The following is a 27,719-nucleotide window of genomic DNA, read 5'->3' on the forward strand; positions in this document are numbered from 1 at the left end:
AAGAAAATGAGTCTTGCTAAGCCTTGGATTCCTTGCTATAGGAGAGGGATCTGCAGACAAAAGCAGTCCAGTGGAACAGAGAGAACAGAGGTTTGTGCACAAGGAGGGGGCTGTGTGTGCTGCCATCCCAAGTGGTTTCTTTAAAAACAACCCTTTATTCCACCAAAATCCAACCCCAAACCCCCAGCACCCATCGGAGCACGGAGCCCTCCCACACCCGATCATAAGGAACAGATGCCCCTGCACCAAACACCCAGCAAAGCACTTTCCGTCCGACCCCTCTGATCCCGAAAGCAATTAACAGCTTCGCATGGAAAACTTGGCCGGCTGCGGCTGGCGGGGAGATGCTAATCCCATCCACAGCCACATCAGCGCCGTGCTCACTGCTGCTCTGCTTTTGTTCGCTACCTGGAAGGGTCCCTCCGTCCCCACCTTCCCCTCCCTTTCCCACCCCCAACCAAGGGCCATCCAGAGGGCGGCTGCGGCGCGACGCTGGGGGTATATAAGGCAGCAGGGATGCAGGGACGTCGCAGACTTGCTCTCGGGGAGACGGGGACCGGTGGTGGCTGCGCTCCAGCCCAAGCCGCAGGTGAGACCTCAGGGATGCAGCATGGCCCAGAAGGGCTTCTCTAGGGATATGGGAGGGGGAAAACTTTGCAAAATCTTGGTTGCAGTGGGTTGTTTGCATGGTTAGAAGGATGGCAGCAAGGGGATAAAGCACCCTCTTCCCTGAAATGCTTCGTGCATCCCTGCCCCCCAGCCTCTGCCCCCCCTTCATTCTCTGCTTTTTTGGGTTACTGCATGCTGATGTGTTACAGAAGTGGCCCCACAGTTGCAGATCCAACACAGCTGTGTCAGAGCTGGGAGGTTCCAGGCAGCTGCTCCCACGATTTTGGGGCAAAAGACCCAAAAAGCACCTCCACGCCCAAACTCTGCCCACTCTCTATTAAGAGCAGGATGAGATTTTCATTAATTTGCCTATAGTTTTCTATTCTTTGGGATGGGGTTTTCCTCCCCTGGCACTCCCAGGTTGAACCACGTGAGTCCCCACAAAGTTAAAAACAACTTGGGAAAGAGTTGGGTTTGGCAAAAGCAAAGTTAAGTGGATACATCAGCCTGGCACTGCCACCATCACCACAACCCTCACCTCGTCTGGACTCACCCAAAGCAGTCCCTGCAGCACAGCCTGCATCCCTGGCACTTCCAGCGTCTCCCAGAGCGCTTCCCAAGCGATGATCTGATGTTATTTCATGTACCATTTCAGCTTGAGGGGGGTTTGCAGGGGCTGCAGCCTGCAGGCAGCTCCATCATGCTCTCCCCCTGCAGCATCACTCGCTTGCCTGTGGCTCTCAGGAGGGGCAGAAATCCTCATGGCAGCGGCTGTCACCTGCAAAGGCGGGTGTTAATGCAGGTGACAAAGGACCTGGGATTTCGGAGGCAAAGGATGGTGACAGCAAAGCCACAAAAGGCTGGAAGGAGGGGGATGAAATCCCAGCAGAAGCAGCAGCCCTGAATTTGGGCAAATAGTTGTTATTTTTTTTAACTATTTCTTTGTTTCCATAGCGCTCCTCTGCAGTTTGGGGACCCATCCTTGGCTGGTACCATGCGGGGTGTGCTGTGTTACAGCCTGCCTGTGGTGCTGGGGCTGCTGCTGTGCCACCCCACCATTGCCAGCGGCCCATGCTGGGAGAACAGCAAGTGCCAGGACCTGGCCACTGAGGCTGGAGTTTTGGTAAGTGGGAGCGTGGGGCTGCCCCGGGCTTGGTTTGCTTTCTAACCCAAACGGAGGAGGTGATGGGATGCCATCCCTGCTGGGTGACATAGTGTAAGGTTGGAGTGATGCTTTGGGCTCTGTGATCTGAGGGTTTTCGTGTGCTCACGCCTTTTGGCTTCATAGAGTCACAGAATCCTAAAGTGGTTTAGGTGGGAAGGGACCCCAAAGCCCCCCCAGCCTCAACCCCTGCCATAGGGACACCTCCCAGCACATAACTCCATCAAGGTATGGGGCACCCACAGCTTCTCTGTTCCACAGCTTCACAACCTTCATTGTAAAGAACATCTTCACGTTGGGTAAAATCAGTTTTTGGACGGATATCATCCCTCCTACGTGGGATGAATCAGGAAATCAGGGAGTGATGGTCATGGGATGGTGGTCATGGTTAATTCTCTGCAGGGGCTGAGTGTGCTCTGTGGATCCAACGCACTCAATGCTCCCCCCCAGCACCTTTTACATCCCCATAGAATGGGTTGGGTACTCCATGCTCCCCCTGGGGGACACATAGAGTGGCACTTGCATGGGGACGTCACCAAGGCACGCGGCCACAGGTTGGACGTTAGGAAAGATTTCTTGCCCTAAAGGTGATGCAGTGATGCACTGCCCAGGGGATGCTAGGGTCACCATCCCTAAAGGTGTTCCAGAACCATGACACAGCACTTGGGGACACCGTGACTGGGCATGGTGTGATGGGCTGGCAATCAGACTTGGTGATCTTAGAGGTCTTTTCTAAGCAGAATGATTTTACGGTTCCATTTCACCCCATGCAGGCGTGTGCCAAGGCGTGCCGAGCTGAGCTGTCGGCCGAGGCACCCGTGTACCCAGGCAATGGACACCTGCAGCCCCTCTCTGAGAGCATCCGTAAGTACGTGATGAGCCATTTCCGCTGGAATAAGTTTGGCCGTCGCAACAGCAGCAGCGGAGGGCACAAAAGGGAGGAGGTGGCCGGCCTTGCCCTGCCCGTCACATCACCCCACCACCCCGCTGGGGAGGAGGAAGATGGAGAAGGGTTGGAGCGAGAGGAAGGGAAGCGCTCCTACTCCATGGAGCATTTCCGCTGGGGTAAGCCGGTGGGACGGAAGAGGAGACCCATCAAGGTGTATCCCAATGGTGTGGATGAGGAGTCAGCTGAGAGCTACCCCATGGAGTTCCGGAGGGAGATGGCGGCCGACGGGGACCCCCTCGGCCTCTCAGAGGAGGAAGAAGAAGAGGAGGAGGAGGGTGAGGAGGAAAAGAAGGATGGTGGCTCGTACCGTATGCGGCACTTCCGCTGGCATGCGCCGCTGAAGGACAAGCGCTACGGCGGCTTCATGACCTTAGAGCACAGCCAGACCCCGCTGATGACTCTGTTCAAAAACGCCATCATCAAAAGCGCCTACAAGAAGGGTCAGTGAGGGGAGCCCAGCCCACGCGGCCCCACGCAGCTTTAGTGTCCTGCCGCCATGTGTGTCACTTAGATCCACAGATCGCTCGTTATGTTGTTAATTACTACTCCAAAACCCTCCTGCCCCCGACACCAAATGGCAACAGGTTGGGGCTGAACGTACCAATGTGAGCAGTGCTCACGCTGGGTCATTTTCCTATTTTCACCAAGCTGTACAATACTGTAAATGATGGATTAAAAGAATTCTAAAAGAGAAAAAAAAAATTAAATAAAAAGACATATATATATAATTTTTGCAAGCTATCTATGTGTCTGCAGTGTCTCTGTGGCTGTGTCTTGCCAAGGGGTAAAACAAACAGGGACATGTTTGGTGGGACAGATTGATAGTTGGACTTGATGATCTTACAGGTCTTTTCCAACCTTAATGATTGTCATAGAATCATATCATAGAATGGCTTGGGTTGGAAGGGACCTCGAGGATTGTGAAGCTCCAACCCTGACTCCGCCACCACAGGCAGGGCTGCCAACTTCCATATCTACTACTAGACCAGGCTGTGCAGGGCCCCATCCAACCTGGCCTTCAACACCTCCAGGGCTCTACCAGTGAAATCTGGAGTAACTCCAAGCCCAAATCCTGCAGCCGGGGACCAAAAGGCATCACTGGGGCTGTGCATGGGAGATGGGATATATTTCAGTAGAGGTTACTCCCAAGGGATTTGGGCTCCCCCATCCCTCAGCAGCTTCCCCAGTACTGATCTCTCTGATAAACTCATTAACTGCCTATCAAATGGCAACACAGAAGACCCTCAGGTACCAAAGAAAGTGACCTTACCTATAAAGTCATGTTGCTAAACCTGAGGGGTTTAGCATGGTAAAGAGGGGCAATGAAAGCGGGGAGCAGCTGTGGATCTGGGACCATCTTCAAGAGCAAATATCAACTGTGCCAGGAGTAACAAATCCCTACCACCTCCCCCAGCCTTACAGAGAAACCAGGTGCCACGAACGTGCCAACAGAGCTGATCCCATAATGTGGCAACACCAACATTTATTGGAGGGCACGTCTGCAAATATCGACGGCATCTCAGCCCCTTTCACAGCCCCACTCCCCTCCTGCCCTCAACTACACACAGAAACAACACGGTGCCCTGAAATACAGAGATGGAAACGCACACATGCACCTAACTGCTGAGTTTATAGAAATATACTTTGTCATCTATACAGACACCGGTATCTAAACTAAATGTGATGTACAAACAAATCACTTACACTGTGTGTGTGTATCTGCAGAGACATTTACAAGTGGAGTTTGGGTCCTGAAATGTAATGCTGAGCACAGCCAGCACTTGCTTTTGGAGGGGAATAGGGGATGTAACAAGGGAACAGCAGCACTGGGACCAGGGAGACCACACCGAAACCCCCAGCCAGGGGATAAGGTGCAGTCCTGCCCCAGGATCCCTGAGAAGCAATGGAACCCCAGGACGTGACCTGTGCCATCCCCATGGCAGCCAGGTTCCAAGGAGCAAGCCTTGTGCTCATCTTCCCACCTTCCTTGTGAGTTTGAAGTGGTTTGGAGGTGTCATCCCCTCCCCCCCATGCACACACAGTCTGGCGGTTAATTCCTTTTACTACTCCATTTTGCTAAACATTTACTGTTTTTCATTTGCACAGCTATGGGAGTGAATCCTCCTTTGTCAAGCAGCCTCCTTGCATTCCCAATGCCAACTTCACCCAGCCAAAACTCCAGGGGGACTAACGAAATAAAAAGGGACAGGCTGGGAACAAAAAGATGGGGGGGACCCCAAGGAGTGGCTGTGGCAAGGGACAGCCTCAGGCTCTGGGCAGGGCTGGCAAAGCCACACTGCAATCCCAGCCCTGGGACTGAAATAAACCCTTGTTTTTTCTGTCCTCTTAAGCTAGGTCATTTCCTAAACCCGGATTACATGACAGCCACACAAACAAGTGGTAGCCTCGGGGCAACTGCAAACTGCACCCACCACCAGAGTGAAAAAAAAAACAAACCGATGTCAACGTGGTATTACACCTTCAAGTAACTGTCTGAAGAGCTACAGTAAGAAGGGGCAGAGAAAGGAGTGGTCGCTGAAGCAATCCATTGGCCACAGGCAGCACCACTGCGACCACTGGGTTTACCTGCTGTCCCCCCACTGTGCACAGCACCATCTCCCACACCTCCAGTTTTGAGTTTTAGATCCTCCTTGTGTCTCCTCCTGTAGTGAAATCAGAAGCAGCGTGTCCAGCTGGAAGGAAAGGGGTTGCCCCAGAGGTGACATGGGATTTTATAGCAGTCCTGGTGCAGGAGGCTCCATGCTTGGTTCAGCAAAAAGCTGCCTGACCACAACAAGAGGCCTTTCTTTCAAAAGGATTCAGCTAAAAATAACCAATCTTTTCCTCAGACAGGAAACCCAACACTGTGAAATCCCAAACCAAAAGCATGAAAATAGTTGGTTAGTGTGTTGATATGCCCAAAATGTGGTTTCTGCTCATGACTTATGGTGGCTCCAGGTGACTCAATGCACTGGCTGTGGCTGCTGTAGGGCTTCCCAAGAACACCCTGCTGATGACATGGACAAGTCAAATACAGCTCTTCTGGATCTCCCCTCCTCCTCGAGAAAAGTTTTCCCAGATAAGTCATGTTTTCAAGTGACCTGGAACCAGCCAGGTTGTTGTGTATCCCAACACTGGGATGGGACAATTGCTGCCCTCCTGTCACTCCTCTTGTCCAGAGTGAAGTACCCGAGCAACTGGCCATGCACTGGGGCAGCTGCTGGGAAGATGAAGCTCACAGGCCAGGAGCTGGATGTGTGGACTGCACCCTTCCCAGTGATCTGCTATGTGAATGAGCTCTAGCAGGATTTAGTTTTACAGTTGCCCCAGGCTCAGGCACGTTGCACCATGCATCCCCTTTTACAATCTCACACCCTGCGGCTTCACCCCTGCACCCTCGCCAGGGGTTCTCAACATGGCTAACAGATGATTTGGGGAGGGATTCCCCCAAGGAACAGGTTTGCTTTACGTTGGGAAGATGTACATGCCCAAAACTCTCTGCCAGGAACCGGAGCATCTCCTATCCCCTCCCCAAAAACAAAACTGGAGAGGGAGGTCAGAGCAATGACACACCTTCCTGCACCACCAGCTGCCCCCAAAATATTGGCAGGGGATCACTAAAGAAAGTACATGAGACAGGTTTGTGGTGCCAGTGAATCTTGGGGTAGTCTTAGCGTCCACGTCCCTATCTGTCATGCAGAAGGATGCACTCTCCAGGTGGTTGGCAGTCTCTCTCCCCAGGAGGTCCTTTGGCACAAGCTGTGCAACAGAGGATCTGTCCTACCAGCACGGCCATCCTTAGTACACACACAGGTCTGGGAACTTCATCTCATACACTGGGATGGAGTGGTTCTGGGGCTGGCCATAAGCAGCTGTGATGGTGCCTGATGGGCTTGGTGGTGGCCTGAAACACAAAAGATGGAGATGTTCTACAGAGGTGTTTCACGAGGAAGCAAAGCCTGCTGCTGCAGAGCAGAAAACATTGCATTCCTGCACCACTGCAGTTCTCCTGAGTGCCTCTATAGCAGAAGAGAACAGCAGCAAACAAACCAGAGGCTGCTCCCACCAACCCTAATCTCCTGTGCTACCACAGGTACCCCCCCAGTCGCAGGCTGGCACACACCCCCAGAGCCCTGCAAGCAACCCAACTGAATGGTTAGACTAGCCATGCTCAGCCCAGTGTGCTCAGCCATCACCCCAACTCACCGTATGGTGATCTCAAAGATCTGGTTGAGCTTGCTCTGCAGCAGCGTCGCCTGTAACACACATAGAAGCTGTATCAGTGTGGGTGCACCCCAGGAACAACAGCAATGCAAATAGGACACACACCCCATCAGCCTTCCCAGTTCACCAGAGAAAGAAGAAGGTGGCCTCACACAATTCAGAGCTGCATCGACACCATCCCCAACTGAGCCTATGTGGGGATTTAGGGCCACAGCTTCAACTCACCCGGGCGCCACAGTGAGCAGCAATCTCCTCAAATGGGGCTTTCTGAAACTTCTCCACCACTTGTCGCCTCCGCTCTCGTTCTTGCTCCTCCACAGCAACGCTGTCTACTGAAGCAAAGGGGAAATGGCTCTCAGCTGCTCCCCTCAGCATGGATCACCCACAATACATCCCCAACCCATAGCAGACAGAATGGGTTTGAGCATCACTAGTAAGCCAAGCAGAGGGTCTTCAGTGCCTGAATCTGGGACTTGACTCCCTGGAACACCAGAGGGAGAGGCACAGAGATGAAGCTGCCTGGCCACACTGCTACCAGGGTACAGTGTCACCATGGCAAAAGCACTGTGGATCCATCCATCCATAGCACACAAAGGGGTGATCAGATCCACACATCACCCACCCATATTCAAACGTGTCAGCCTCCACCTCTCCCTGTTACCTACTTACCTATTGCCTTCTTCAGTGTCTCATATGTGATCTCTTCAGCTGGTGCTCTCTAGAGGAAGAGGAAAAGCAGATGATGGCTCAGTGTTCAACACAAGACAGTGTTTGGGAATCACAGCAACCAAGAATCAGTGCCTGTATTCTTGAACTGAAACACAGCCTGTCCATAACATACAGGCACATCCTTCCTGCCAACCTGTATTTCTTACATGCTTTTTCAGGTAGGACCACCCTGGCCTCAGACCTCTTCAAAGGTGACTAAGAAATCTTGATAGTGGGAAAATAAAGGAGGAAGTTTTTCATCCAGAGGGTGGTGACGCACTGGAACAAGTTGCCCAAGGAGGCTGTGGATGCCCCATCCCTGCAGGCATTCAAGGCCAGGCTGGATGTGGCTCTGGGCAGCCTGGGCTGCTGGTTGGTGACCCTGCACATAGCAGGGGGGTTGAGACTAGGTGATCTTTGAGGTTCTTTTCAACCCGGGCCCTTCTGATAGGTTTGCCACCCTAACAGCAGCACGAGATCCTTCTAGATGTGTAGCTCTGCATCAAAGGACTGATGCAGTCTCTTCAGCTCAGGTGTAACACAGTACCTGCTCTCGCTCAGGACTGTTTCTAGACTCCACTTCAACCTGCAGGGAAATGGTCTCGCCAATGCTCTTCCTCTTGGATAAGCGGTCTTCATCTAGGAAAAACCAGGATGGATAAGCTGCTTTGCTGCCATTCCTCCATCTCCATAATTGCCCCATGCCTCAGCTCCTGAGTGGCAATCAGTCTGCCCAGCTGTTCACTCCAATTCTCCCAGCCCAGCACAACTAAGAACTGAGTCAAACCCTTTATGACACCATCATTCCAACCCACCATGTATGTGACACCCCCCAGGAATCTCCTATTTCTCTAATGCTGCGCCTCTGAGGAAAGGCAGAAAAACAACAGACCTACACGTAGCACAAGAACTTCACATTCCCATTACTGTATAGAATGTTTCCCACTCCCTGGTTCTCCTATAGACCGCAGGGTGGCACGTACCAGTCAGCTGGGGGACATAAGGTGTGCTGAGCCGGTCTGCATTGTAACCACTGCCACCCAGCACCTCACTGATCTTGCTCTGCCAGAAGAAGACCTCCGGGCCCAGGCGGTCAAGGCTCTTGCTTAACCTATGAGGAAGGAAAAAAACAGCTATATCTTCTCTGCTTGGGAAACGGCACCAGAAGGGAGTGGGTTTCCAGCCCCTTTCAGTCAGAGAGGGCTCATATGGCTTTCCTTAGCGCTGTCAGAGTTGGATACATCATATTAGTGAGACCAATGAGTTAAGGAAGGTGATTCTCCCCCTTTCTTCTTCTCTCATGAGATCCCACCTGCGGCACTGTATGCAAGTCTGGGGCCCCCAGCATAAGGACACGGACCTGCTGGAGCAGATCTAGAGGGCACAAGGATGCTGAGAGGGCTGGGGCATCTCTCCTATAGGAACAGGCTAAGAGCTGCAGGTATTCAGACTGGATGAAAACAGGGCTCTGAGGAGACTTACTGCAGCTTTCCAGTACTTAAAGGATCCTGCAAGAAAGGTGGAGAGGGACACTGTGTTGGGGGGAGGAGGGGAGGTGTACTGACAACAGGATGAAGATAATAGCATTATCCATTTAATAATGCCAAATAATAATAATAAACTCTTAACCACTCATGCTCCTACAAATGCTAAATCCTCGGGATCAGGTAATGGGGAAGAGGATGTTTCCAGCATGGGTGCTCACCTGGGTCTCTCCACAAACACATCTTCAGGGAGCAGATAAGGAGCTTCCTTCTGTCGCATCTGGATGACCTGCAGAAGGGAAGCAAGGAGTCAGGCTCAACCTTCACAGGCAGCCTGGCAGGCTGCAGCAGACAAGGCCTCAGCACCCACCCCAAGCCCTCGTACCTCGTGGATGTGCTGGCAGAAGGTGGGCACTGTGATGAGCTGACTGATGAGATTCAGGTAAGCCGCACCAAGGGCAAAGAGAGCACAGCGGTTGTATGCTGTCAAGTTGTCTTCGTTGGTCTGGGCTATCTCCTGCAGCAGAGACACAGCCCCATGTGATGGGGATAGGCAAGGTCCCAGTGTGGTCCCCATCTGCTGCCCACCAACATCCCAGCTCCTGGAGCAAGGGGCTGGGGCATTTCAGAAGCTGGAAGGTTGACCAGGGTCTCTTCCACGCTGTGCTAATCTGATCCCACTGTGGCAGGAGAAGCCCACAGGTGAGGAACCGGTATCCCCCTTGTTCAGAGACCCCAACTCCAAAAAACAACAACAAACAAACAAAAAGCCCTTCCCAGAGGTTCCTTCACTACTTCTATTGCCTATTCCCAAATACAGACCAGCTCTGGAGAGATAACACCAGGTAAGATGCCAGGGAAGGGGCTCTCACCCAGCAGGCCAGGTGTCCCATTAGCCTTTTGGCACTGAGCCCCAGCAGCACACTCAGCTTCCCATTCACCTACCTGCACTGCCAGCACCAAGCGGATGAGGTCCACTACGACCTCCTCGTTAGCCAGCTCAATGCTGATGAGCACCAGCAAGCTGTAGAGAGCCTCATAGTGAGCCTGGATGTTGCTCTCCTCCTTGCATATCAGGTAGATGTGCCGAAAGAGCTGCTGGCTGTGCTGCAGGAACAGAGAGGGATGAGGTCACCTTCTATGCATCCTCTACAGGGAACACTACTATCAACACAAAAGGAAAACCAAAAAAGCAGCAGGGCCCAGCAAAGGGGTTCTCATCCATGCACAAAGGAGCAGAACTCCTCCAGTTGACAAGCAAACAGAGAAAGCCCCAGGGACTGGGAGCTGTGACTCCCAGGTGGTGGTGGACACTGACGGGGAAGAGGCATCAGCAGGTCTGATAGCAGAGCCCAGGACTGGGAAATATTGCTTACAGAATCAAGCTCCTGCTGCAGCAGCATTATAGAAATGACAGCTCAGACCACAGCAGAGAAATAAAGACCTGAGCCATACTGCTGGAGAGCAAGGCATGGGATAGGGCTGGGCACACAGCGGTGCAAGGGAAATGTAGCTCTTCCACTGCTTTCAATGCTATTAAAATGCTGCTGCCTGGTGTATAACACAACAAACTGATCCTCTCTTAACCTCAAATTAGTTTCAGAGGGGTTTGCAAAGGAAATATTTTCAAGCGAGTGGCTGTTTGTTAAAAAACAAATAATACTAAGCAACTTTGAAAATCACTTGATAAATAGTATTTGGGATGCCAGCACATCCTGGGGTACTCCTTGCAACAAATAACAGATTACAGGGTCTGCAAAGGCTCATACATAAAGCAGTGATGTAGATTGAATCCCACTGTCTTTTCCCAGGGACACCTCCAGGCTCAGTGCCTCCAGTGTGGCTTGGGGAAACCAAGGCACTGTTCACACACAGGTGTGCATAAGAACAGCTCGACCCAGACTCTGACACTACCTTCTTCATGAAGACAGTATCTTGGCGTGAGCATTTTTCCACTTTCAGCTTCAGGACTGAGATATCGCTGATGATGCTGCAAGGAAAGGCCAAGGGGAAGGGAAAACTCAGACACCAGAGAAAGGATTTGCAATCCCCATCGCCAGCAGAACTGCTGGCCAGGAACAAGCCACTGGGAGGAACCAAGGGGGAGAAGCTGAAGGTTGGTTTTAGAACCCATCTGAGCAATCCAGATAATCGAGAGAGCTAAATCACTATAGGATTTCAAGAAAGTTGCACTCGGGAATACAAAGGCAAATTGACAAAGAAGCGTGCATGCAGAGTAGATGAGCAGGACCACAGCAAACCCCATGGAGATATTGCCATGTGGGATTCATCACCTTCTTCCGATTTAGCTTCATTCCTCTCCAGAGTAAGGCTAGCTAAATGCAGCGCAGCAATGCCAGTGCCCAGCAGGCCTGTCTGTGGGGATGCAATGCAGTAGATGAACCCACTCGAGGAGGTTACTGCTCCTGCACATCCTCCTGGTATCACTATCTGCCTAACCACAGTTATCCTCAGCTGGCTGGTCCCACATCCCTCTGGGCACAGCCTCTCAGTGACACCCCCCCACCCATCTGGCTCTTAGTGGACCTATTATCTGCGGCATTAGATCACCCCAGGATTAGTACCAGATTTAATAAGGCCCCAAAGCCTGCAGGCACTCTCAGCCTGACAGATCTCCCTCCCGAGCCTGCTCTGTGGGGTCTGCCAGCCCCAGCCCTGCTGGGGATCCCGAGGCACACACCTGATGGTAGAGAACTTCTGCCGACTGTCATGGCGATCAATGAAGCTGATGAGGATCTCAAGCACAAAGAGGCGAATCTCAGCATCCTCCATGAGGGCTGCAGAAAGCAACCTGTCCAGGAAGGCGCTGGGAAGTGCTGTGAGCATGTTACTGCACTGGAAGCCCACGGAGACCTGTGAGCATCAATTATAAAGGGAGGCAACACCACAGCGTCACTTGGGTTAAAGCACACCAAGAACAGGGGAATGCGGGCAGAAAAAACTAAGTACAGTTTCAACTCTTGCTATATCACCCCAGGGGAGAGAGATCCTGAGCTCAAGTCAGGTCTCCGTGCCAGAAGCTGTCTTTGGTCACAGGTCCTAAAGGGGTTGGATGCTGCTGCAGGGATAGTGACATGTTCATACCTGTAGGAGGGACTTGAGGAGCATTATCTGTGTCAGCCGATTTCGGTTCTCCCTGCCAAGGAGAAAAGAAATAAATAGTAAAATCTGGGTAAAAACAGAAACAATCCTCCTTCCGTGTTCAAAGGACAGAAAAACCTCAGGATAGGAGCACCAGATTTAACAGCAGGAAAAGCATTGCTAAAGGAAAGCTGCCCCAGTTGAACAGTATATGGAGCCCCATGTGTCTCACACCGTGCAATACAAGACTGAACATGGGCACCAGGAATTACCCCCACATCAGTGAGGGGCAGAGCGTGTCTCCTGTCAGGCAGCGTGTCTCTCCCATCAGAAATGAGTGGGAGCAGCCGGGCCCATACTTGGAAAATAAATATAGCATGAAAATCTGTTTGCTCCTTACCTACATGTTTCAGTGCTGATACCCTCGCTCCAAATAGCTCTCAAACTCTGTTCCCACACTTCTCAAGTAATTATGTTGTTTGGGTGCTTTCCTTTCCCTCTCTCTTCCTCCACAGCCAGTTATATATACCGCCTACTACTCAGTGTCAATAAAAGCTTGGAGGCAGCTCACAGGGGCCACACACACAGAGTGAGGAGGTAGTGATGAGCTCTCGGTCTCCACAAAGCCAAAAATGAGCTTCTCAGAAGCCACGGCCAGCAGCCACCTTGTTGACCTCATCAACTGGAGTCACTCCTCCAAATATCATTCCTTTTTCCCTGCTAAATTTTGGATGACACCTCGGGACTGAGCTTCTCACCCCAATCTCTCAGCAGGAACCCAAAGAAGAGGAAAGTTCAACTGCAGCATCAGTAGCTGTAAACACCTTTCCACCTTAGTGCATCAGCGTTTCAAAGGGCCTCGAATACTTGCCCTTGTCATCATATTTGCAGCACACAGCAAAGCAAAGCATCTCATGTTACTCAGCTTCCCTTGGTCTTTGGTGGAAGCTCTTGATGCCCAGCCTTTCTAATAATGTACCCATATCCCACCCTGTCTTTATGTCTCACTCTGCCCCCAGAGACCACCTCAAGGAGCTCCCCTGCACTTTCCATCTTGCGTTCAAAGCCTTTTATCTCAATGCATGGGACAGCTGGAGGGAGACAAGAGCAGGGTTAGGAAGAGGACGGAGAAAAGTATCCACACTCACCCAGCTTTGCCAGCCTCAATGGACTGCTGTGAGGATGGCAGAGGAACCTTGTTCATGATGAAGGCCATCACCTCGGACTGCTGGTAAGTGGGAAGTGTGCTGGCAAAGGACCCTGTGGGCACAAGAGCGCACTGGCAGTGTGTGAGGAACAGTGAGCACTCACAGGTCACGGCACCCTGGGAAGCATTTGGTACTGCCACGCTCCAAGCAAGCTGCTGGGCTCACAGCCAGGCTTGAATAGTAAAAGACCTTGCTGGATTCAGTACCTGCAGGCAACTTTCCCTTTAAGGGGATTTAAGAGCCATCAAAATGCCTCCTGGAAGGAACAGCCCCAAGCCCAGACAAAGAGAGGCAGAGATGCCAAGCCCTCCCTCTACACCCCCTGTTTTGGATGCATCTCCATCCTCATCAACTCAAGCAGGCTCACACCTGCCCTTTCCTTCTCCTCTCCTTCCTTCTTCAGGGTGTCCAAGCCAGGAATAAGCACAAGAGCCTCCACATAGCAACTCTGCTGGGATCACTGGGATTGCAATGGCACCTGCTGATAACCCACGTGCTGCAATGGATAAATCTCATTTCCCATCGCTGCTTTTTGGATGAGAGCAATTTTATTATGCCCTGAACCACCCTAAGATGCACAAGCAGAAACCTACCACATGGGAGGCCACCCACCAGCACAGCCCACACCTACAGCAGGCACTGCGAGACACCCCACCTATGGTTTTAATGACAGCCTCCTGGAACATCCTCTCCTCGTGCTCTTTGATGATCTTGGTGCTGACACCGGTGATGCAGTTGTAGCTCCCTGTCAGCGCGTAGTCGATGCTGAGCCGCAGCTGCCTCAGCAAGGTGTTAAACACCTCCAGCACCGTGGGGCCTGGGATGATGAGAAGGGAAAGATGGGAGATATGGGGATCAGTGTTTTTTGCCCCATAGAGATGGAGCCTGTAGTTTCCCCAGGGGTGGTGTCATAGATGCCTCCTACTACCCATGCAAAGAGATTGAAAGCCAGATGTAGAGATTTAACCCTACCAGCTCCCCCAGTCAAGACAGGAGAGAAGTGGTCTTCCAGCACCAACATGAGCTCAACATATTTATAGCAAGTCCCAGAAAAAGAGCCCTGAAAATCCCTTTGCCCCCCCAATGTGGAGGTGAGGGCTTCCATTGCATTCAGCTGCCTAAACTTAGGCAGCTGCACGTGGGCGTTGCAGCTCCCATCTCAGACAGCTGAACGTGGGCGTTGTGCTCGGGTGCACTGAAATGGCACCAAACAGATCCCCAGCACTCCTGGGTGCTCCGAAGCAGATCCCCCACACCCTGGAATTCAGCTCAAACCTTCAGCAGCTGAAATAAAAAGGTGACAGGATGGATGGAGGACAGATCCATGCATTTACCAACAGATCCAGAGGCTGCAATCACTGCTGCTTCTGAGAGGACCTCCACAATGCCTGCACGCACAGTGGCTGCACTCTTGCTGTTGGCATCCAGGTGGCCAAGAAGCTGCTGGATCACGAGATGGGAGTGCTGGGGCTGGAAGGAGAGAGTGAATAACAGTGAGGGTGCCACATGTAAGAAGGGATGATCCATTTCTGTATCACACACAGCTAATGGGGACGCATAGCCCAGCTATATCAAAAGCCCTTGCCTGGCTCTTTCCAGCGCATCTCCAGATGCAAAATGAGAGAGGGCACCATGAAAAAGTCTGTTTTACAAGAATGAGCAAGAGCTTGGAGCAATTTGCACAGGAAAAAAAGAATGATCTAAAGAGCTGTTGAGATCTAAGGAAATAACAATGATTAATCCTGAGGATTTCAGGGAGCAGGGTCTTGCTGAGTTATGGTGACCCTACAACTCCACTATGCATTAACAGGATTTGATAAAATCTAGTAGTGCTATAAAGGGTTTTAGGCAGTTGATGGGATTAGAAACATGAAACGAAAGTGGGGGATGGCAATGTGCTTGTCAGTATATTGGTTCTCCAAGCTATGGCTTGGCTGAATCCAAAAGTGAAGAAAAATCAAAAGGGGGGGAAGTCTGGGAGTCCAGGGGCTGCCCCAGCAAAGTGTGAGCAGAGTAGGAAGGCAGCACCATGCCTGACAGCATGCAGTGACCCACGCAAAGAGAAAGAGAATGGGCCATTTGGGGATAACCTCAACTGCATCTCCATGGCCAGAGATCCCAATGAAGAGTCTGGCAGGCCTGTTCCTATCAAAGGATGGAGATACTGGGCAGAAGGCATCCTCATGGATGTACCTGGTTTGCCCAGGGCATTTTTAACCCCAACTAGTGCCTCTTCTTTTCTGCAGGGACAGGGAGGGAGGTTGGATTGATTTCTAAAGCAGTGATCTGGAAAGAGGCAGCTTTTTAACAAAGTCCAACTGCTTCCTATGAGTGTTTCACAGCACACTGCTAGTCCATCTGATTCAGCAAGGCTTTGGTTTATGCTGGGAGGGAAGCAATCTCTCCCAGTACTGAGATGCAGGCTCAATGCACAGCATGCTAAACCATGCACAGCTGTCACACAGGGAGTCTAAGCTGTATCACATATTTAAGGCCCTCAGCCCACACTGCCGTGCATCTAAATGGTGCCCATTTTGGGACATGCTCAAGGGCCCGCTCTAAGTGCTCAGATCAACGTTGTCAGGATGCAGCAGTGCAGTAGCTGCTCTGACTCAGCCCAGCCACAGACGCAGACTTGGGTGCTCCCAGGCATGCACACACGTGGAACCCCAGATGGTTCCAAAGGCCAGAAATCCCATCAGCATCCCACCTGAATTGAGTACATGATGATCCTGAAGCAGCGGGTGGCAAAGATCTTCGGCTCCCAGAGCGAGTGGTTATCCAGGTGGCTGGGGAGAGATGGAATAAGAGCAGATATTAACTGTGTCCTCAAGCAATGCAGCAGTGCAAACCTGCACCAAGAGCAGGGACAGCCAGGAGCAGAATGGAGTAAGTGCTACACGTGAGAGCAGGGATACAAACCACTCTTTTCTCAGTGACAGGTATCTATCCAAAGCCACCTTCCTCCAAGAGCTGACACCCAGTTCCTACCTCCAGCACCTTGCCAAGGGCAGCCAGAAGAGCTCTAGCCTCCACCCCAGCTCTGAACCACACTGCTTGTTTCTCTGTGCCTCGATGCCCTTATGCCAAAATCAAAGGATGCACAACTTACATGAGAACAGGTGTGATGGCGTTCTTGATGTTGCCGTACGCCGCCCGGCCCAGCAGCTCCCGCAGACACCTCTCTGCCAGCTCTGTGGGACTCTCCTTCTCCTTCTCAGTGGCTTGCAGCGGGGAGGGGGAGCGGCTGTGAAAGCAGAGGAGGGTGATGAGAGTGGAGCTGAGCGTGCTGCAGCAGTGGGGGAGAAGAGGCACAGAGCCCATTCAGGGTGGGATACAGCTAAATGTTTGTGGCATCTGCCTATACTTCTCATTGCACAGGGCCACGGGCTACTCATCTGACAGCCTGCAGCCACCCCACAGCAGCCATATGTCACCCTGCCAGGCAGGTGGGGTAGCTCCATTGCAGCAGAGCTCAGGGATAATGCATTGTTAGATTTGAGCCAGATCAGAGGGCAGCACAGGTGCACAGATTACAGGCAAGGGAGTTGAGCTGGAATGGCCCCATTCACAGCTCCATGCAGCAAAAACAGCCCTCACGTCCCTCCTTCCAGTCCAGAGGATTGTGGAGCTCAGTGCTTATCAGCAAGGATGCAGGGCATAACATCCTTCCAGCATAGACACAACCTCTCGAGGGAGGACAAGCAAAGCAGTCAGTACAGCACAACACAAATCACCTTGAACTCATACATCCCAGTGGGCATCCACCCCCCTTTTCCACACTTGAGCTCTTTGGCATTGCAGAAACACAGCAAATGTTTTTTCCACTTCAGTGCTTAGGTTTACAAGAGAAATGGGAAATGTAACTGGCCAAAAGTCATCTTCCCAGGTCTGATACATCTCTCTTAACCTTCAAAAAGGAAAATCCCAGGAGGAATTCATGCCTGTTTCTCCACAAAATGCTTCTCAGTTAAGTAACTCCCCTTCAAACACTCATCTGGCAGGAAGTCATGCTTGAAGAATGGGAAGGATGGGGAGCAAAGCTGTATTTCAGCTCCCCCTCATTCTTCTTGCTGAGCTTCAAACTAATTGCATAGGTAGCATTTAAGCAGGAATCTTTGCAGAGGTCAGCCCACTGAACAGACAGCTGAGAGCCTTTGCAAAGAGAACGTGGCTTAACCGCATGGACAGTGCTGAGTGCTCTCTCCTTCACAAGAGTGATACTGCCCTGCAGTGGCCAAGATAGCAATAACCTTCACAGCACTGGATAACAAGCAGAGCCCCTGCCATCTGCACCCCCCTTCAAGGAGGACTCTTGCAGGCTTTCTCTATCCACAGCCTTTTTTACATGAGGCACAGGCACAATGCAGCCCACAGTGTCTCTCCCTTGTAAAACCTGGCTGAAAACAGCCCTGAAGCTGCTGGCAGAGCACATGGGCCACAGCAGCAATGAGCACTCACCTTTCAGCCTCCTCCACGTGCTGTAAGTTGAAGAGCAGCGAGGGCACAATTTTGTCCATGTGTTGAGGGTCCCAGATGTTGGCTTGAAGTTCATCATTCACCGTCTTCCTCACTACCCCTTGCAGGCCTTTAATGCCAGACATCCGGATCCTGGGGAACAAATTAACAGCAAAATATTATTTCTCTCTATGTATTACTTTACATACACATATATATGTGGGTGACATTTTTAAAGAAGATGAAGAGAAGGCACCGATTTCTGCACTCTTGGAGGTGCTCGCACAGATGACACCCAAGACCTGGCCTGGTATGCCCCAAAGCAATCATTCCAGTTTGTATCCCAGAGAGATTCAGCTTCCCACAAAGCGACAGACACAAGCAGGAAAGGCTCTGAACCAGCTTAAATTGTTCTGGCAGCAGCAGCAGGCTTCCATCCACCATCCTCACTGGGAGAGCCCCAGGCAAGCTGCAGCCACATGCTAACCAACATTGAGAGGTGGCACTAGCAAGCCTAGCCTCTCCAAAGGGTTGGTATTGGCTCCAGCATTACGGATGGTTTTGCTGTTTCCTCTGTTCCTAGCAGCCACACTGCTAAGCTGTGTCCACAGGGATGCTGGATACCAAGGAAACCCAGATGTAGTTTGACACCTTTGTCTTTTCTGCATCCAAAGATCCTGACTCTGCTCTAATCAACAACAGAGCTATCAATAAAAATCCCTGTACACAGCAGGATTCCCAGCTCTGAAATCAGCCTCTCAACACCAATTGCTGGTGTCTGAGAAAGATAGTGTGTGCCTATCTTCAGAAACAAATGCATTAAATAATCTGCTCTGAGGTCTCTTCCCTAACAGGGTTTTTTGTTGTTTATTTTTTCCTTTGCAGGCAATTTTCTTATCTTATTGCAGGGAATTATATGATTGTAACACAATTCTTGAGGAATGACCACTGAGCAAGACTAAGGTCATAGGAAAGCAATGCCCTCCTTTTTAATTACATGAGTGGCAGAATTTCTCTCTTCTGGCCTCCAACACAACTTAGCCAGTGTCACTGATTCCCTAAAAGTCAAGTGGAAATGATGAGCCATCTACATTACTTCCTTATTAAGGAAAAAAGCTACCTTCAAGTCTGCAGCAGTGGGAGGAGGCTGGAAGTTCCCAGAGAGGAACCTCTGTGAGGAGTGGAAAACCTCAAGGGTTCAACTCTCTGTAATGAGACTGACCTGGCACTGTAGCTCCAGGAACAGCACCAGCAGGCTTTGCTGAAGTGCTGCCTGACTCCATGATTGTCTCTGGCAGCAGTCACCTCCTGTGCACAGCGTCCTGGCAAGAGCCATGGGTGTTACCACAGTGTACTGAGCCTCACAGGGATGCATAGGGCCATTCCAAGTGCTGGTCTGTTTAAGTACATCACTAAAAGACCAGGATTTGGCAGCAGTAAACAACGTTAATCTGTCTGCTTTAGTCATAATTAATCCTCTTGGGGTACATTTCCCATCACAATACAGCAAGTCGATCCTCAGCGCTGTCTAGGGATGTAGGCACCTTCCAATGTGGAAAACAACAGATCACAGCTGCAGGAGGCAGCTCCTGAGTGAATATTGATTCTGCTAATATTGGGCTTCTTCCCACCATCATCGCTCATTTTGGGACCGGGATCATTTCCTTGCCTCCCACTCTGAGCTCTCTGGATCTGTGGGATGCAGCCCTGCAGCAAAGGTGAAGAATGCTTCAAGATACAGAGGCAGCTCGGTGATGGGCAGGTGTTATCTGCCCACATTTTGCCCAAAGACAAGCGCATTGTGTCCAAGGGTGCAATTCCCCTTGTCCTGCCACTGGCCATAGTATGAGCAAGCCAATGCCTGAACAGAACTGGCCCTGCTGTCAGAATAAGAAATGCAAACCATTTTTTCACACACATTCAATGCTGCACACAACAACCCACACAGAACTAGAAGCTGGATACGTGCTGCACTGCATTTTCTATGCCTCTGTTTCATCCTCCCATACAGTCAGCAGGACTTAATGTTCAGAAAATCATCACAGAATAGACCTACTTATCATAGAATGGCCTGGGTTGAAAAGGACCACAATGATCACCCAGTTTCAACCCCCCTGCTGTGTGCAGGGTCACCAACCACCAGACCAGCCTGCCCAGAGTCACATCCAGCCTGGCCTTGAATGCCTCCAAATATATATAGGAAGCAGCCATTTTTGAAAACTGAGTGTATACAGCTCTGGATAGTCACTGCACATCTCCATAACAGCACAAAATAACTGGTCCCTGCAGCCTGCATCCAACCTGCCACCAAAAGCAGGCACTTCTCCAGGAAAGACAAAAGCTGGAGGCAGAGTGAAAGCCCCCACCCCACTCCAGCATCTCTGCAGTGCCAGCAAGGCCAGAGAGGCTGCTGGCATTCACCTGCAGTACTCACTTTGTCCGGATCTCCAGGTCATCATGGCTAGAGTGGCACATCTCACTGAAGCGGGAGACAAAGAAGTCATAGCTGCGGTGGTAAGATGGGGTGTCCTCCTCAATGTTGGCAAACTTCACAAACTGGGAGAAAAGAAACAGAGCGTCAGCACAGAGGGCACAACAAAGCCTTAAAATACCTCTCCAAATCTGCAGGCTCTGGCAGTGTAACACAGGGCTCTGCTGCAGCAGGCTGACGTGAAGGCAGGGTGACATTCCCCAAATGCAGTTACAAAGGTGACAATGGCCCTGGAAATGACAATGAAGAAACAAAATGTGAGTGAGTTCTTAACAGATCTGGCTTGCAGCACTGGCAGCCCAAGGTCCTGTCGTTCCCTTCTAGCTTGGCCATGCCAAGTGGTGCAGAGCCTGCCAGCAAAGCCAGCTCACCAACAGACCTGACTTTCGCTTTACAGCTTTCAAGGAGAAAGTTAAGGAGCAGGAAAGGACAACTGTGTGTTCAAGCTTTCTTCTGAAGACAGAAACTTATTCACAATGAGATAGGAACAAAGAGTCGAGCAGGAAGGGGAGGCTTTGATTCATCTATTCACACTGACAGGGGAAAATAAAAAGGAGAAAAATAAATAAAACATCTGTAGCACAAGAATGGCCACAAAATCCAAGGCTTGAACATGCAGAGAAAGCATGGATAGAGGTTGTATTCACGCAGCAGCAACTGGTGTTGGGAATGGATGAGGTCTACCTTTGGCCTGAGGCAAGAACTGTGCCACCAAGTCCTCGTGCTTTACCCTCCTGCTTAGAACATGGGCATAAGAAGCTGCTAGCAAAGATCTGAGCAGTAAAATCTGCTGGTTGCTTCTGTGTTCCAGTGCTGCTCACACATCAGCAGGCTGGGAAAGCTGAGGTCACTTGCAGGAGCACACAAGGAAGGGTGAGGATGCCTGCACTTCAAACCACCCCAGCTACTAATAACACCAAGAGAACAATGCCACTGCATTCAAGCTCAGTAGCTACTCACTAGAAACACTCTCTTGCCAGGATAGGAAACCAGCCAAGAAACACAATGGAGCCCTTAGGAAACATCCAAGCTCTGACCCCACAGCAAAGGTGGAAGATTCAGCTGCACGCACCTACCTGCCCTCCAAGCAGGATGTCTCCTATTGTGGGCACACGCTCACACTGCATGGAGGACCTCTTCTGCCAGACAGAGATGCTGCATTACAATGTGGTGCTGATGCCAGTCACTTCCAGAGGCACAACACAAAGCAATTGCTTCAAGCAATTCCACATCAATGAAACAAGCTCTGAATCCATGGGCAGGCTTTTCTCTCTTTTCTGCTCTCCACATTTGCTGCTGGACAACAGGTATAAGGCCCACTGGGACCTCTGCAGCTGACAAAGCCAGCTCACCCATCCCAGCATAGCACTTGGCACTGAGGGACAGGCACTAATCAGCATGCACCCACCGTGCAGGGCTATTAATAACGTCAGCTGCAAAGGCTGGCTCTGTGTGAGCAAAGGAGATGGATCAGATCTGCCAGGAACTGTTCTCGGAGTACAGGGACCAGCTCTGACTGATCAACTCCTCTTACTCACCAGAAAAATGCAGGGCTGTTACATAAGAAACCTCTGTACCAGGCAAAGCACAAAGTGTTTTTTTTAGCTCATGGCAACTCCACGTGCAGCCGGAGGCGAGGGCGGGATGCAGAATAAGGAGCAGTAATGGGGCTCTTCACAGCAGCTCCTGGGATAGCAGCTCCAACTGCCCCATGGTTGAGAAGAGTCACAAAATAAAGGAAGGAAACGGCACATCTTGGACAGAGGTGGCTGGCAGCATTCCCAGGCAGCTGCCAGGCACAGCAAGCCCCACACATCTCTGTCCTCAGGAGACAGATGGTGCCACCCTGCCTGGTGATGTGGCACAGCATTCACATCTGCCAACCACTGCAGGCAGCGGCCCTCACTGAGTCCATTCTCAGCCTGGTTTTAAATGAGAAGATGGGAGATTTAGGATAGATATCAGGAGGAAATGTTTCATTCAGAGGGTAGTGAGGTACGGGTTGCCCAGAGAAGCACCATCTGGAGGTGCCCAAGGTCAGGCAACCAGCACATGGAAGGTTTGGGGCTGGACAGGCTTTAAGACCCTTTCCAGCCCAAATCACTCTGTGGTTCTTTATTTCTGCTGTGGTTTGAAGGGATGTTGGGTTGGAGTCAAGGCTCCCGTGATTGAAGCCAACAAGTTCCAACCAAGATGCAGCTACAATGAGCAGGGAGCAAGCATGGGGGAAATGCAAGGAGTGCAGCTACCCTAGACATACAGAGCAATGGCTGGGAAGGGATAACGTTGCTATCTATAAATATATCAGACATAAATACATCAGAAGAGGAACATCGAGGAGGGGGAAGAGCTGCTTAAATGAAAGATCAACACTGGTTTGAGGGGGAAAAAAAAAAAAGATAAAACATGAATGACATTGAGCTGGAAATTAGATGGTTCCTCCCCAAAGCAGGGAGATTGCCCAGCAGCCTCCTAACAAGGATGAGAAAACAAAGTGGATTTAAGCTGCCGTTCCATATGTTCACCCTGGGGATTATATGATGACAGGACACTGGATTTTCGCTGCCACCCGCTGCCTCCAGCACTGAGGCTGCGCAGCCCAGGCCCTGGGAATCAGCCCCATCCAGCACAGAGCTGCACATCCCTGCAAGGAGTGAGACGTGTCCAAGGAGAGATTTCACGCGGTGAGAATGACTCACTTGGAGCAGGTTTCTATAAACAACCTCCTCCCGCCTTTGCCATCAGCTCCGTTATTGTGAAGACTGCTTGAGACAGCACCCTCTAATTAAGCAAGAAGCCTAAGGCGCATTCCTCATTAGCGGATACAGGAAGAAGTGTTTCATTATCATTACTCATTTCTCTATAAAAGCCCACAAGGTTTTGGTGCTGTTTGCCCTCTGAACACCGTCGCAGTCCAGAAAAGGAAAGACAAAGCCACTAAACATCATTCTCAATCTGGATTCCTCATTACAGCATCCACCACTGATTGGTGACCACAGTGGAAACCACACTGAAGAAACAGTTCCTCCTGCTTGAGGATGTTGGTTGAGCTTGGAACCCTCATTCATAAAACAGGGTTAGAAGGGACTTTAAAGCCTACCCAGCTACAACCCCCTCCTTCAGGCTGGTTGTCACCCAAAAGCTTAGGCTGCATCCAACCTGGCATTGAGTACCATCAGGGATGGGGTACCCACAACCTCTCTGGGCAGTCCACGTCAGCACCTCCCCACTCCACGTGAAAACTTCCCTCTAACCTAATATCTCCTCTCTTTGAGTTTAAAACTGAAGCCTCTGCTGGGCATCATGAGACCCTACAGCGAGGGCTTAGGGGATGAGCAAGGAGATACTACATGTATTTGAGGGCAGAGTTGCACTACAGCGCAGGGTGCTCTTAGCAAGAGAACCAGCTGCTTGCCACAGAGCTGGATCCAGGTGGCTCTGGAACATGTAAAGAGACAGAGAGAGCAAGTAGCACCTGTCATATCCCCACAGAGCTCAGGCCATGCTTGGGTGCCAAGGGATGATGGTGCTGCTCGCAGATCCTGCTCCCATCATAAGGGGCATTCCAAGGTAGCCCCTGCAACATATCTAGAGCTTACAGCAGCATGCCAGAATGCTACAGCAAGTTGCTATGGGCAGAAAGCAGTTGGTTTCCACCAAGTCATCAGTCCTCCTGCTTCTCCAAGAGCTGGGGATTAACAGGTTTGCTGATGGGCAGCTCACATTGCTTTCAGCTGGGAGCAATTAGCTGCCAGGCAGAAAGGGTTGTGAAAGGTCTCCACTTCACCACCCTGCCTCAGCAGAGGTATTTATAGCCAAGTGCCTGGAACTGTGCTGGTTCCTGGGGGAGAGAAGCACAGTGGGATGCAGTGCTGCCTGACCAGGAGGTACTATCAAGCACTAATACCGTTCCTTTGACTGCCACACACAGCACAGAATGAAAGCTTAGGGTTCAGCTGTCCTTACGTTTCCCAGACACTTGAGAGAGCATCTGCCTTAGCCCACCCTCCTGTCCAAAGGACAATTAGCCCAACTTCAACCTTTAAAAGCAGTGAGAAAGGATGCTGCTTGCACAAGCCAAGCTTCTGGGTGCTGTCAGAGCCCTTGGAAGCCCGGGTGTCAGGTACACCCAGCCCTCCCAGTAAAAGCCAGCAAAGAGCAAGCTGTCTTGCTGGCAGAAAGGCAGTGCACAAGCAGCCAGGGTCAGCACTTTGGAAACCATGTCGTTCATTGATGCTTCTCTTTTTCCACTCATCTGATAGCTGTGACTGACACGCTCCTGGTCTGGCTAAGCCATTTATTGCAAGTCACAGCTCTGATTAAGCCAGGCCTTTTATGAGCATGAAGAGCTCCTAAAATCCCTAGGGATCATCTCCTAAGTTAGTCTCTTGTCTGAAACTGCTGACAGCCCCCCATGTCCTGTAGATTTTTAGGAAGAGATGAATTCAAGAGCAGGAGAGCACAACAATAGAGATTACAGACCAGTAATTGGTCCCAAACAGCAAACAGGAAAAATACACAGCACAGTTAAGGGCTCAGACACCTCACATGTGGCAGGACACACAGAGACATCTTAAATTCTTACCTGCTACCATTCCCCATCCTTTCCCAATGGGGATTCCCAACAACATGCAGGCACAGGGTGATAGGCAATGTATAAGGTAAAGGACATGGCTGACAGGGTGCTGCTAACTTCCCCTGCACTGCTACTCACTGAGTTGGTCCCCAGTATCTGCAGGTTGGGCTTCTCTGACTCCAGCAGCTTCGCTACCATCTTCAGGAAGCTCTCCACAAAGAGATTGATGCTCTGGCAGTGACAGGCCATAAGGAGTTGGTCCAGGGCCTCCATGGCAATGCACACGTACCTGGGAGCAGTCAGAAGCCAGGATCATTCCTCAGCAGCAGAATGGACGTGGCCCCACAGCCCTCCCTCTTCCTCCCCACACCCAAACCACCCAAGTGCTCACCAGTAAAGCCAGCCTAATGCTTATCTCCTGCTCTGGCCAAGCCAACAACAAAAAAAATTTACTTCCTAAACAGCCTTGGGAGATTTTCAGATGGAGGTGAATGCTCTCAGTATCTTGCCTTCTATGGAAGACTAAGCTGCCCAAGGACTGGGGCTGACAGCAGCATCTTGCATCTCTCCCCCATCGTGGAAGGGAGGTCCCTCCTATGGGTTTCCATTGCCCTGAGCTGGTCTTTCTGCCCTGTGAGGGAGTGCTGGGACAAAGTAGGGTACCCCAGCATGGCTATACTCGCATCACTGCAGAAGTCCCTTGGGTGAGTAGTGTTTCCTCCAGCAGAAGTTGGCAATCCATGTCTTACTCCCAAACTTCCTCCAGGGATAGAGCATTTGGTCACTCAGTCTTGGCTGTGTGTGCTACAGAGGGACAAGGGAAGCCCAGAACTAAGTCCAAAGAGAGGATGTCCTCACGACAGGTCCCATGTGGGCCATTCAGGGGGGTATTTCTGAACACAGCACATTTCTTCTGCCATCCCTCCTGACCAGGCTGAGCTGGTTACAGCTCACCGCAGACCTCCTTCCAGCAGCTGGCTTCTCCACAAGCTGTCACAGAGTGTCTTCCAGGCTATTCATTAAATCATTCCTGCCACATTCGTGCCTCTAGAGGAAGTTGGAAAAGCACATGCCCAGTGATAAATCTCACTCGGGTGCCCATTACGGAGGTGGCGACTGATTACACAGCTATTGCGGAATTTGTCGGGTGTCACTTCATGTTTCCAGGACAAATTGGACTGGTTGCTCAGAGCAGGCTCTGGGGAAGTCTGCTGTTTGCAGGCTGGTTCTGCAGCACTTCCTCATGAACAATGCAGCAGCCTCATGCTATGACCACACAGACCTTCTGCTGTTAGTTGTTCCCTCTGTGCACAAAACCCAGTGGAGAAGGAAACCCTGACCTCCAAGTGCTGCGAATAAGCATTTATTCCAGTTAGAGGCTCCCAAAACACATTCATAAGACACGGTGATTTCAGTCTCATGGCTCCAGCCCCTCTTGCATGACCTGTGAGGTACTCAAACATATGATATCGATCCAGTGCCAACACAATGAGAGGAAAACAAACTTTATAGCTCCTTACTACCTCCCTTCATCTCCATATCTTTGTATCACAGTGGCTAGAATCAAGCTCAGATCTCCTGCCACAGCCAAGGCAGTAAGAGGTGGCAAGCACAGACTTCTTTGTATCATGCACAAATTGTCCTTTGACCTCAATTTCACGCTCCAGCTCCTTGCCATAGCCTGACCTGCAGCAGCTACCAGCTTGTGCTGAAGGGTGAAGCCTTAAAGCAGCAAAGCAGCTCACTGCAGCAAGTTCATAAGGCAGGCAGGAGCTGCTATCAGCCCTGCCTGCACACTGAAGGGCAGCTAGAGAGGAAAACAACTCTCTCAAGGGAAAGGATAAGCCCCCAACTTCCAGATTCCAGCTGGTAATGACAGCAAGACTGATTCCTTTTCCCTGGAAACAGTGAAATCTGGCTTCATTCCTGAGCAGATCCTTTGGTGTCTTCTGGCATGCAAACCCTCAGGTACCATTACAGCTCTTCCAGACACTGAAAATGAGAAGCCTGGATCCATAAGTTCCTAACCATCTGTCAAACTGGGCTAAAACTGGCCCGGAGGGAAAGAAGGTATGAAGAGATAACAAAGAGAAAAATAACAGCATGAAGCATTAATCTCCCTTCTCAAAGAAAACAAGGCTTCCAAAAGGGAAAAGAGTCACTGGGGAAATAACAGAATATCCCAAACTGGAAGGGACCCACAAAGATTGTCAAATCCAACTCAACAGGTTGACTCAATCCATGTTTCTGAGGGCTTCTTGAACTCTAGCAGGCTGCAAACTCAACACTTTCTCCTTTAGCTACAAAAGGTAATAAGAGGACAACACCCAACAGGCCTGAATACAAGGCTATCTTCACCTCAAATGCAGAGGACAGGCACCCATGAGCTCAGCTGCTCCTTCAGAGCCCAGCTCTGGTGTCTTGCAGTGGAACGAGCCCTGCTGCTGATGCTGACCTATAAATAAAAAGTTTATCCAAACCTGTTTCAGGCATTTCAAAGTTAGGCTTTGAAAATTAGCCCGCTCTTCAACCCAATTAAATGCCTATATGCACAAGCAGGTGGGGATGGAATATATCCCCCCCTGCCAAAGCTTGTCATTAGATGTCAAAAGTCTTTGAAAAACCTTTCTTTTCCTAACATAGCAAGCAGAGCCTGTTAACAGCAGAACCTCAGACATAGCTTTGAATGTCCTGTCACTCCCGATGACGGGCGATGAATGTGAGGCTTTGAAGGTTTTCCAACTTCAA

The 27,719-nt window shown here is 50.8% G+C and overlaps 2 protein-coding genes across 8 annotated transcripts in view; one reads left to right on the forward strand and one right to left on the reverse strand.

Annotated features, from left to right (window-relative positions):
- The first annotated feature begins 500 nt into the window (after nt 1–500).
- Nucleotides 501–3,411, forward strand: POMC (proopiomelanocortin). 2 transcript variants are annotated; one of them, XM_032443213.1, is made up of 3 exons: nt 501–589; nt 1,564–1,732; nt 2,545–3,409. In XM_032443213.1, exons 2-3 carry the CDS (start codon nt 1,604–1,606, stop codon nt 3,166–3,168), a joined length of 753 nt encoding a protein of 250 aa, XP_032299104.1. In that variant the 5' UTR covers nt 501–589; nt 1,564–1,603; the 3' UTR covers nt 3,169–3,409.
- Nucleotides 3,412–4,183: 772 nt separating this feature from the next.
- Nucleotides 4,184–27,719, reverse strand: part of EFR3B (EFR3 homolog B) — a 41,539-nt gene continuing 18,003 nt past the window's right edge. For 5 of the 6 annotated variants that reach the window (XM_015859662.2, XM_015859661.2, XM_015859663.2 and 2 more), the window contains 20 exons: nt 25,110–25,260; nt 20,339–20,460; nt 17,908–18,057; nt 16,559–16,693; nt 16,157–16,235; nt 14,781–14,916; nt 14,102–14,263; nt 13,387–13,498; nt 12,242–12,293; nt 11,838–12,010; nt 11,051–11,126; nt 10,082–10,243; nt 9,522–9,653; nt 9,358–9,425; nt 8,636–8,763; nt 8,200–8,291; nt 7,614–7,662; nt 7,170–7,276; nt 6,927–6,976; nt 4,184–6,624 (listed from right to left, as the gene is read on the reverse strand). In XM_015859662.2, the coding sequence (XP_015715148.1) occupies nt 6,519–6,624; nt 6,927–6,976; nt 7,170–7,276; nt 7,614–7,662; nt 8,200–8,291; nt 8,636–8,763; nt 9,358–9,425; nt 9,522–9,653; nt 10,082–10,243; nt 11,051–11,126; nt 11,838–12,010; nt 12,242–12,293; nt 13,387–13,498; nt 14,102–14,263; nt 14,781–14,916; nt 16,157–16,235; nt 16,559–16,693; nt 17,908–18,057; nt 20,339–20,460; nt 25,110–25,260 (2,242 nt within the window). In that variant the 3' untranslated portion in view covers nt 4,184–6,518. The remainder of the gene's footprint in view (nt 6,625–6,926; nt 6,977–7,169; nt 7,277–7,613; nt 7,663–8,199; nt 8,292–8,635; nt 8,764–9,357; nt 9,426–9,521; nt 9,654–10,081; nt 10,244–11,050; nt 11,127–11,837; nt 12,011–12,241; nt 12,294–13,386; nt 13,499–14,101; nt 14,264–14,780; nt 14,917–16,156; nt 16,236–16,558; nt 16,694–17,907; nt 18,058–20,338; nt 20,461–25,109; nt 25,261–27,719) is intronic. The other variant, XM_032443445.1, reaches the window with a different exon arrangement.

This window comes from Coturnix japonica, chromosome 3, assembly GCF_001577835.2.
Source record: "Coturnix japonica isolate 7356 chromosome 3, Coturnix japonica 2.1, whole genome shotgun sequence".
NCBI lineage: Eukaryota > Metazoa > Chordata > Aves > Galliformes > Phasianidae > Coturnix > Coturnix japonica.

Bases quoted from the DNA above. Each gene is read 5' to 3' on its own strand.
- POMC (XM_032443213.1), top strand. From the start codon at position 1,604: ATGCGGGGTGTGCTGTGTTACAGCCTGCCTGTGGTGCTGGGGCTGCTG. The intron at 1,733-2,544 runs GTAAGTGGGAGC...CACCCCATGCAG, and splicing joins CCACTGAGGCTGGAGTTTTG to GCGTGTGCCAAGGCGTGCCG.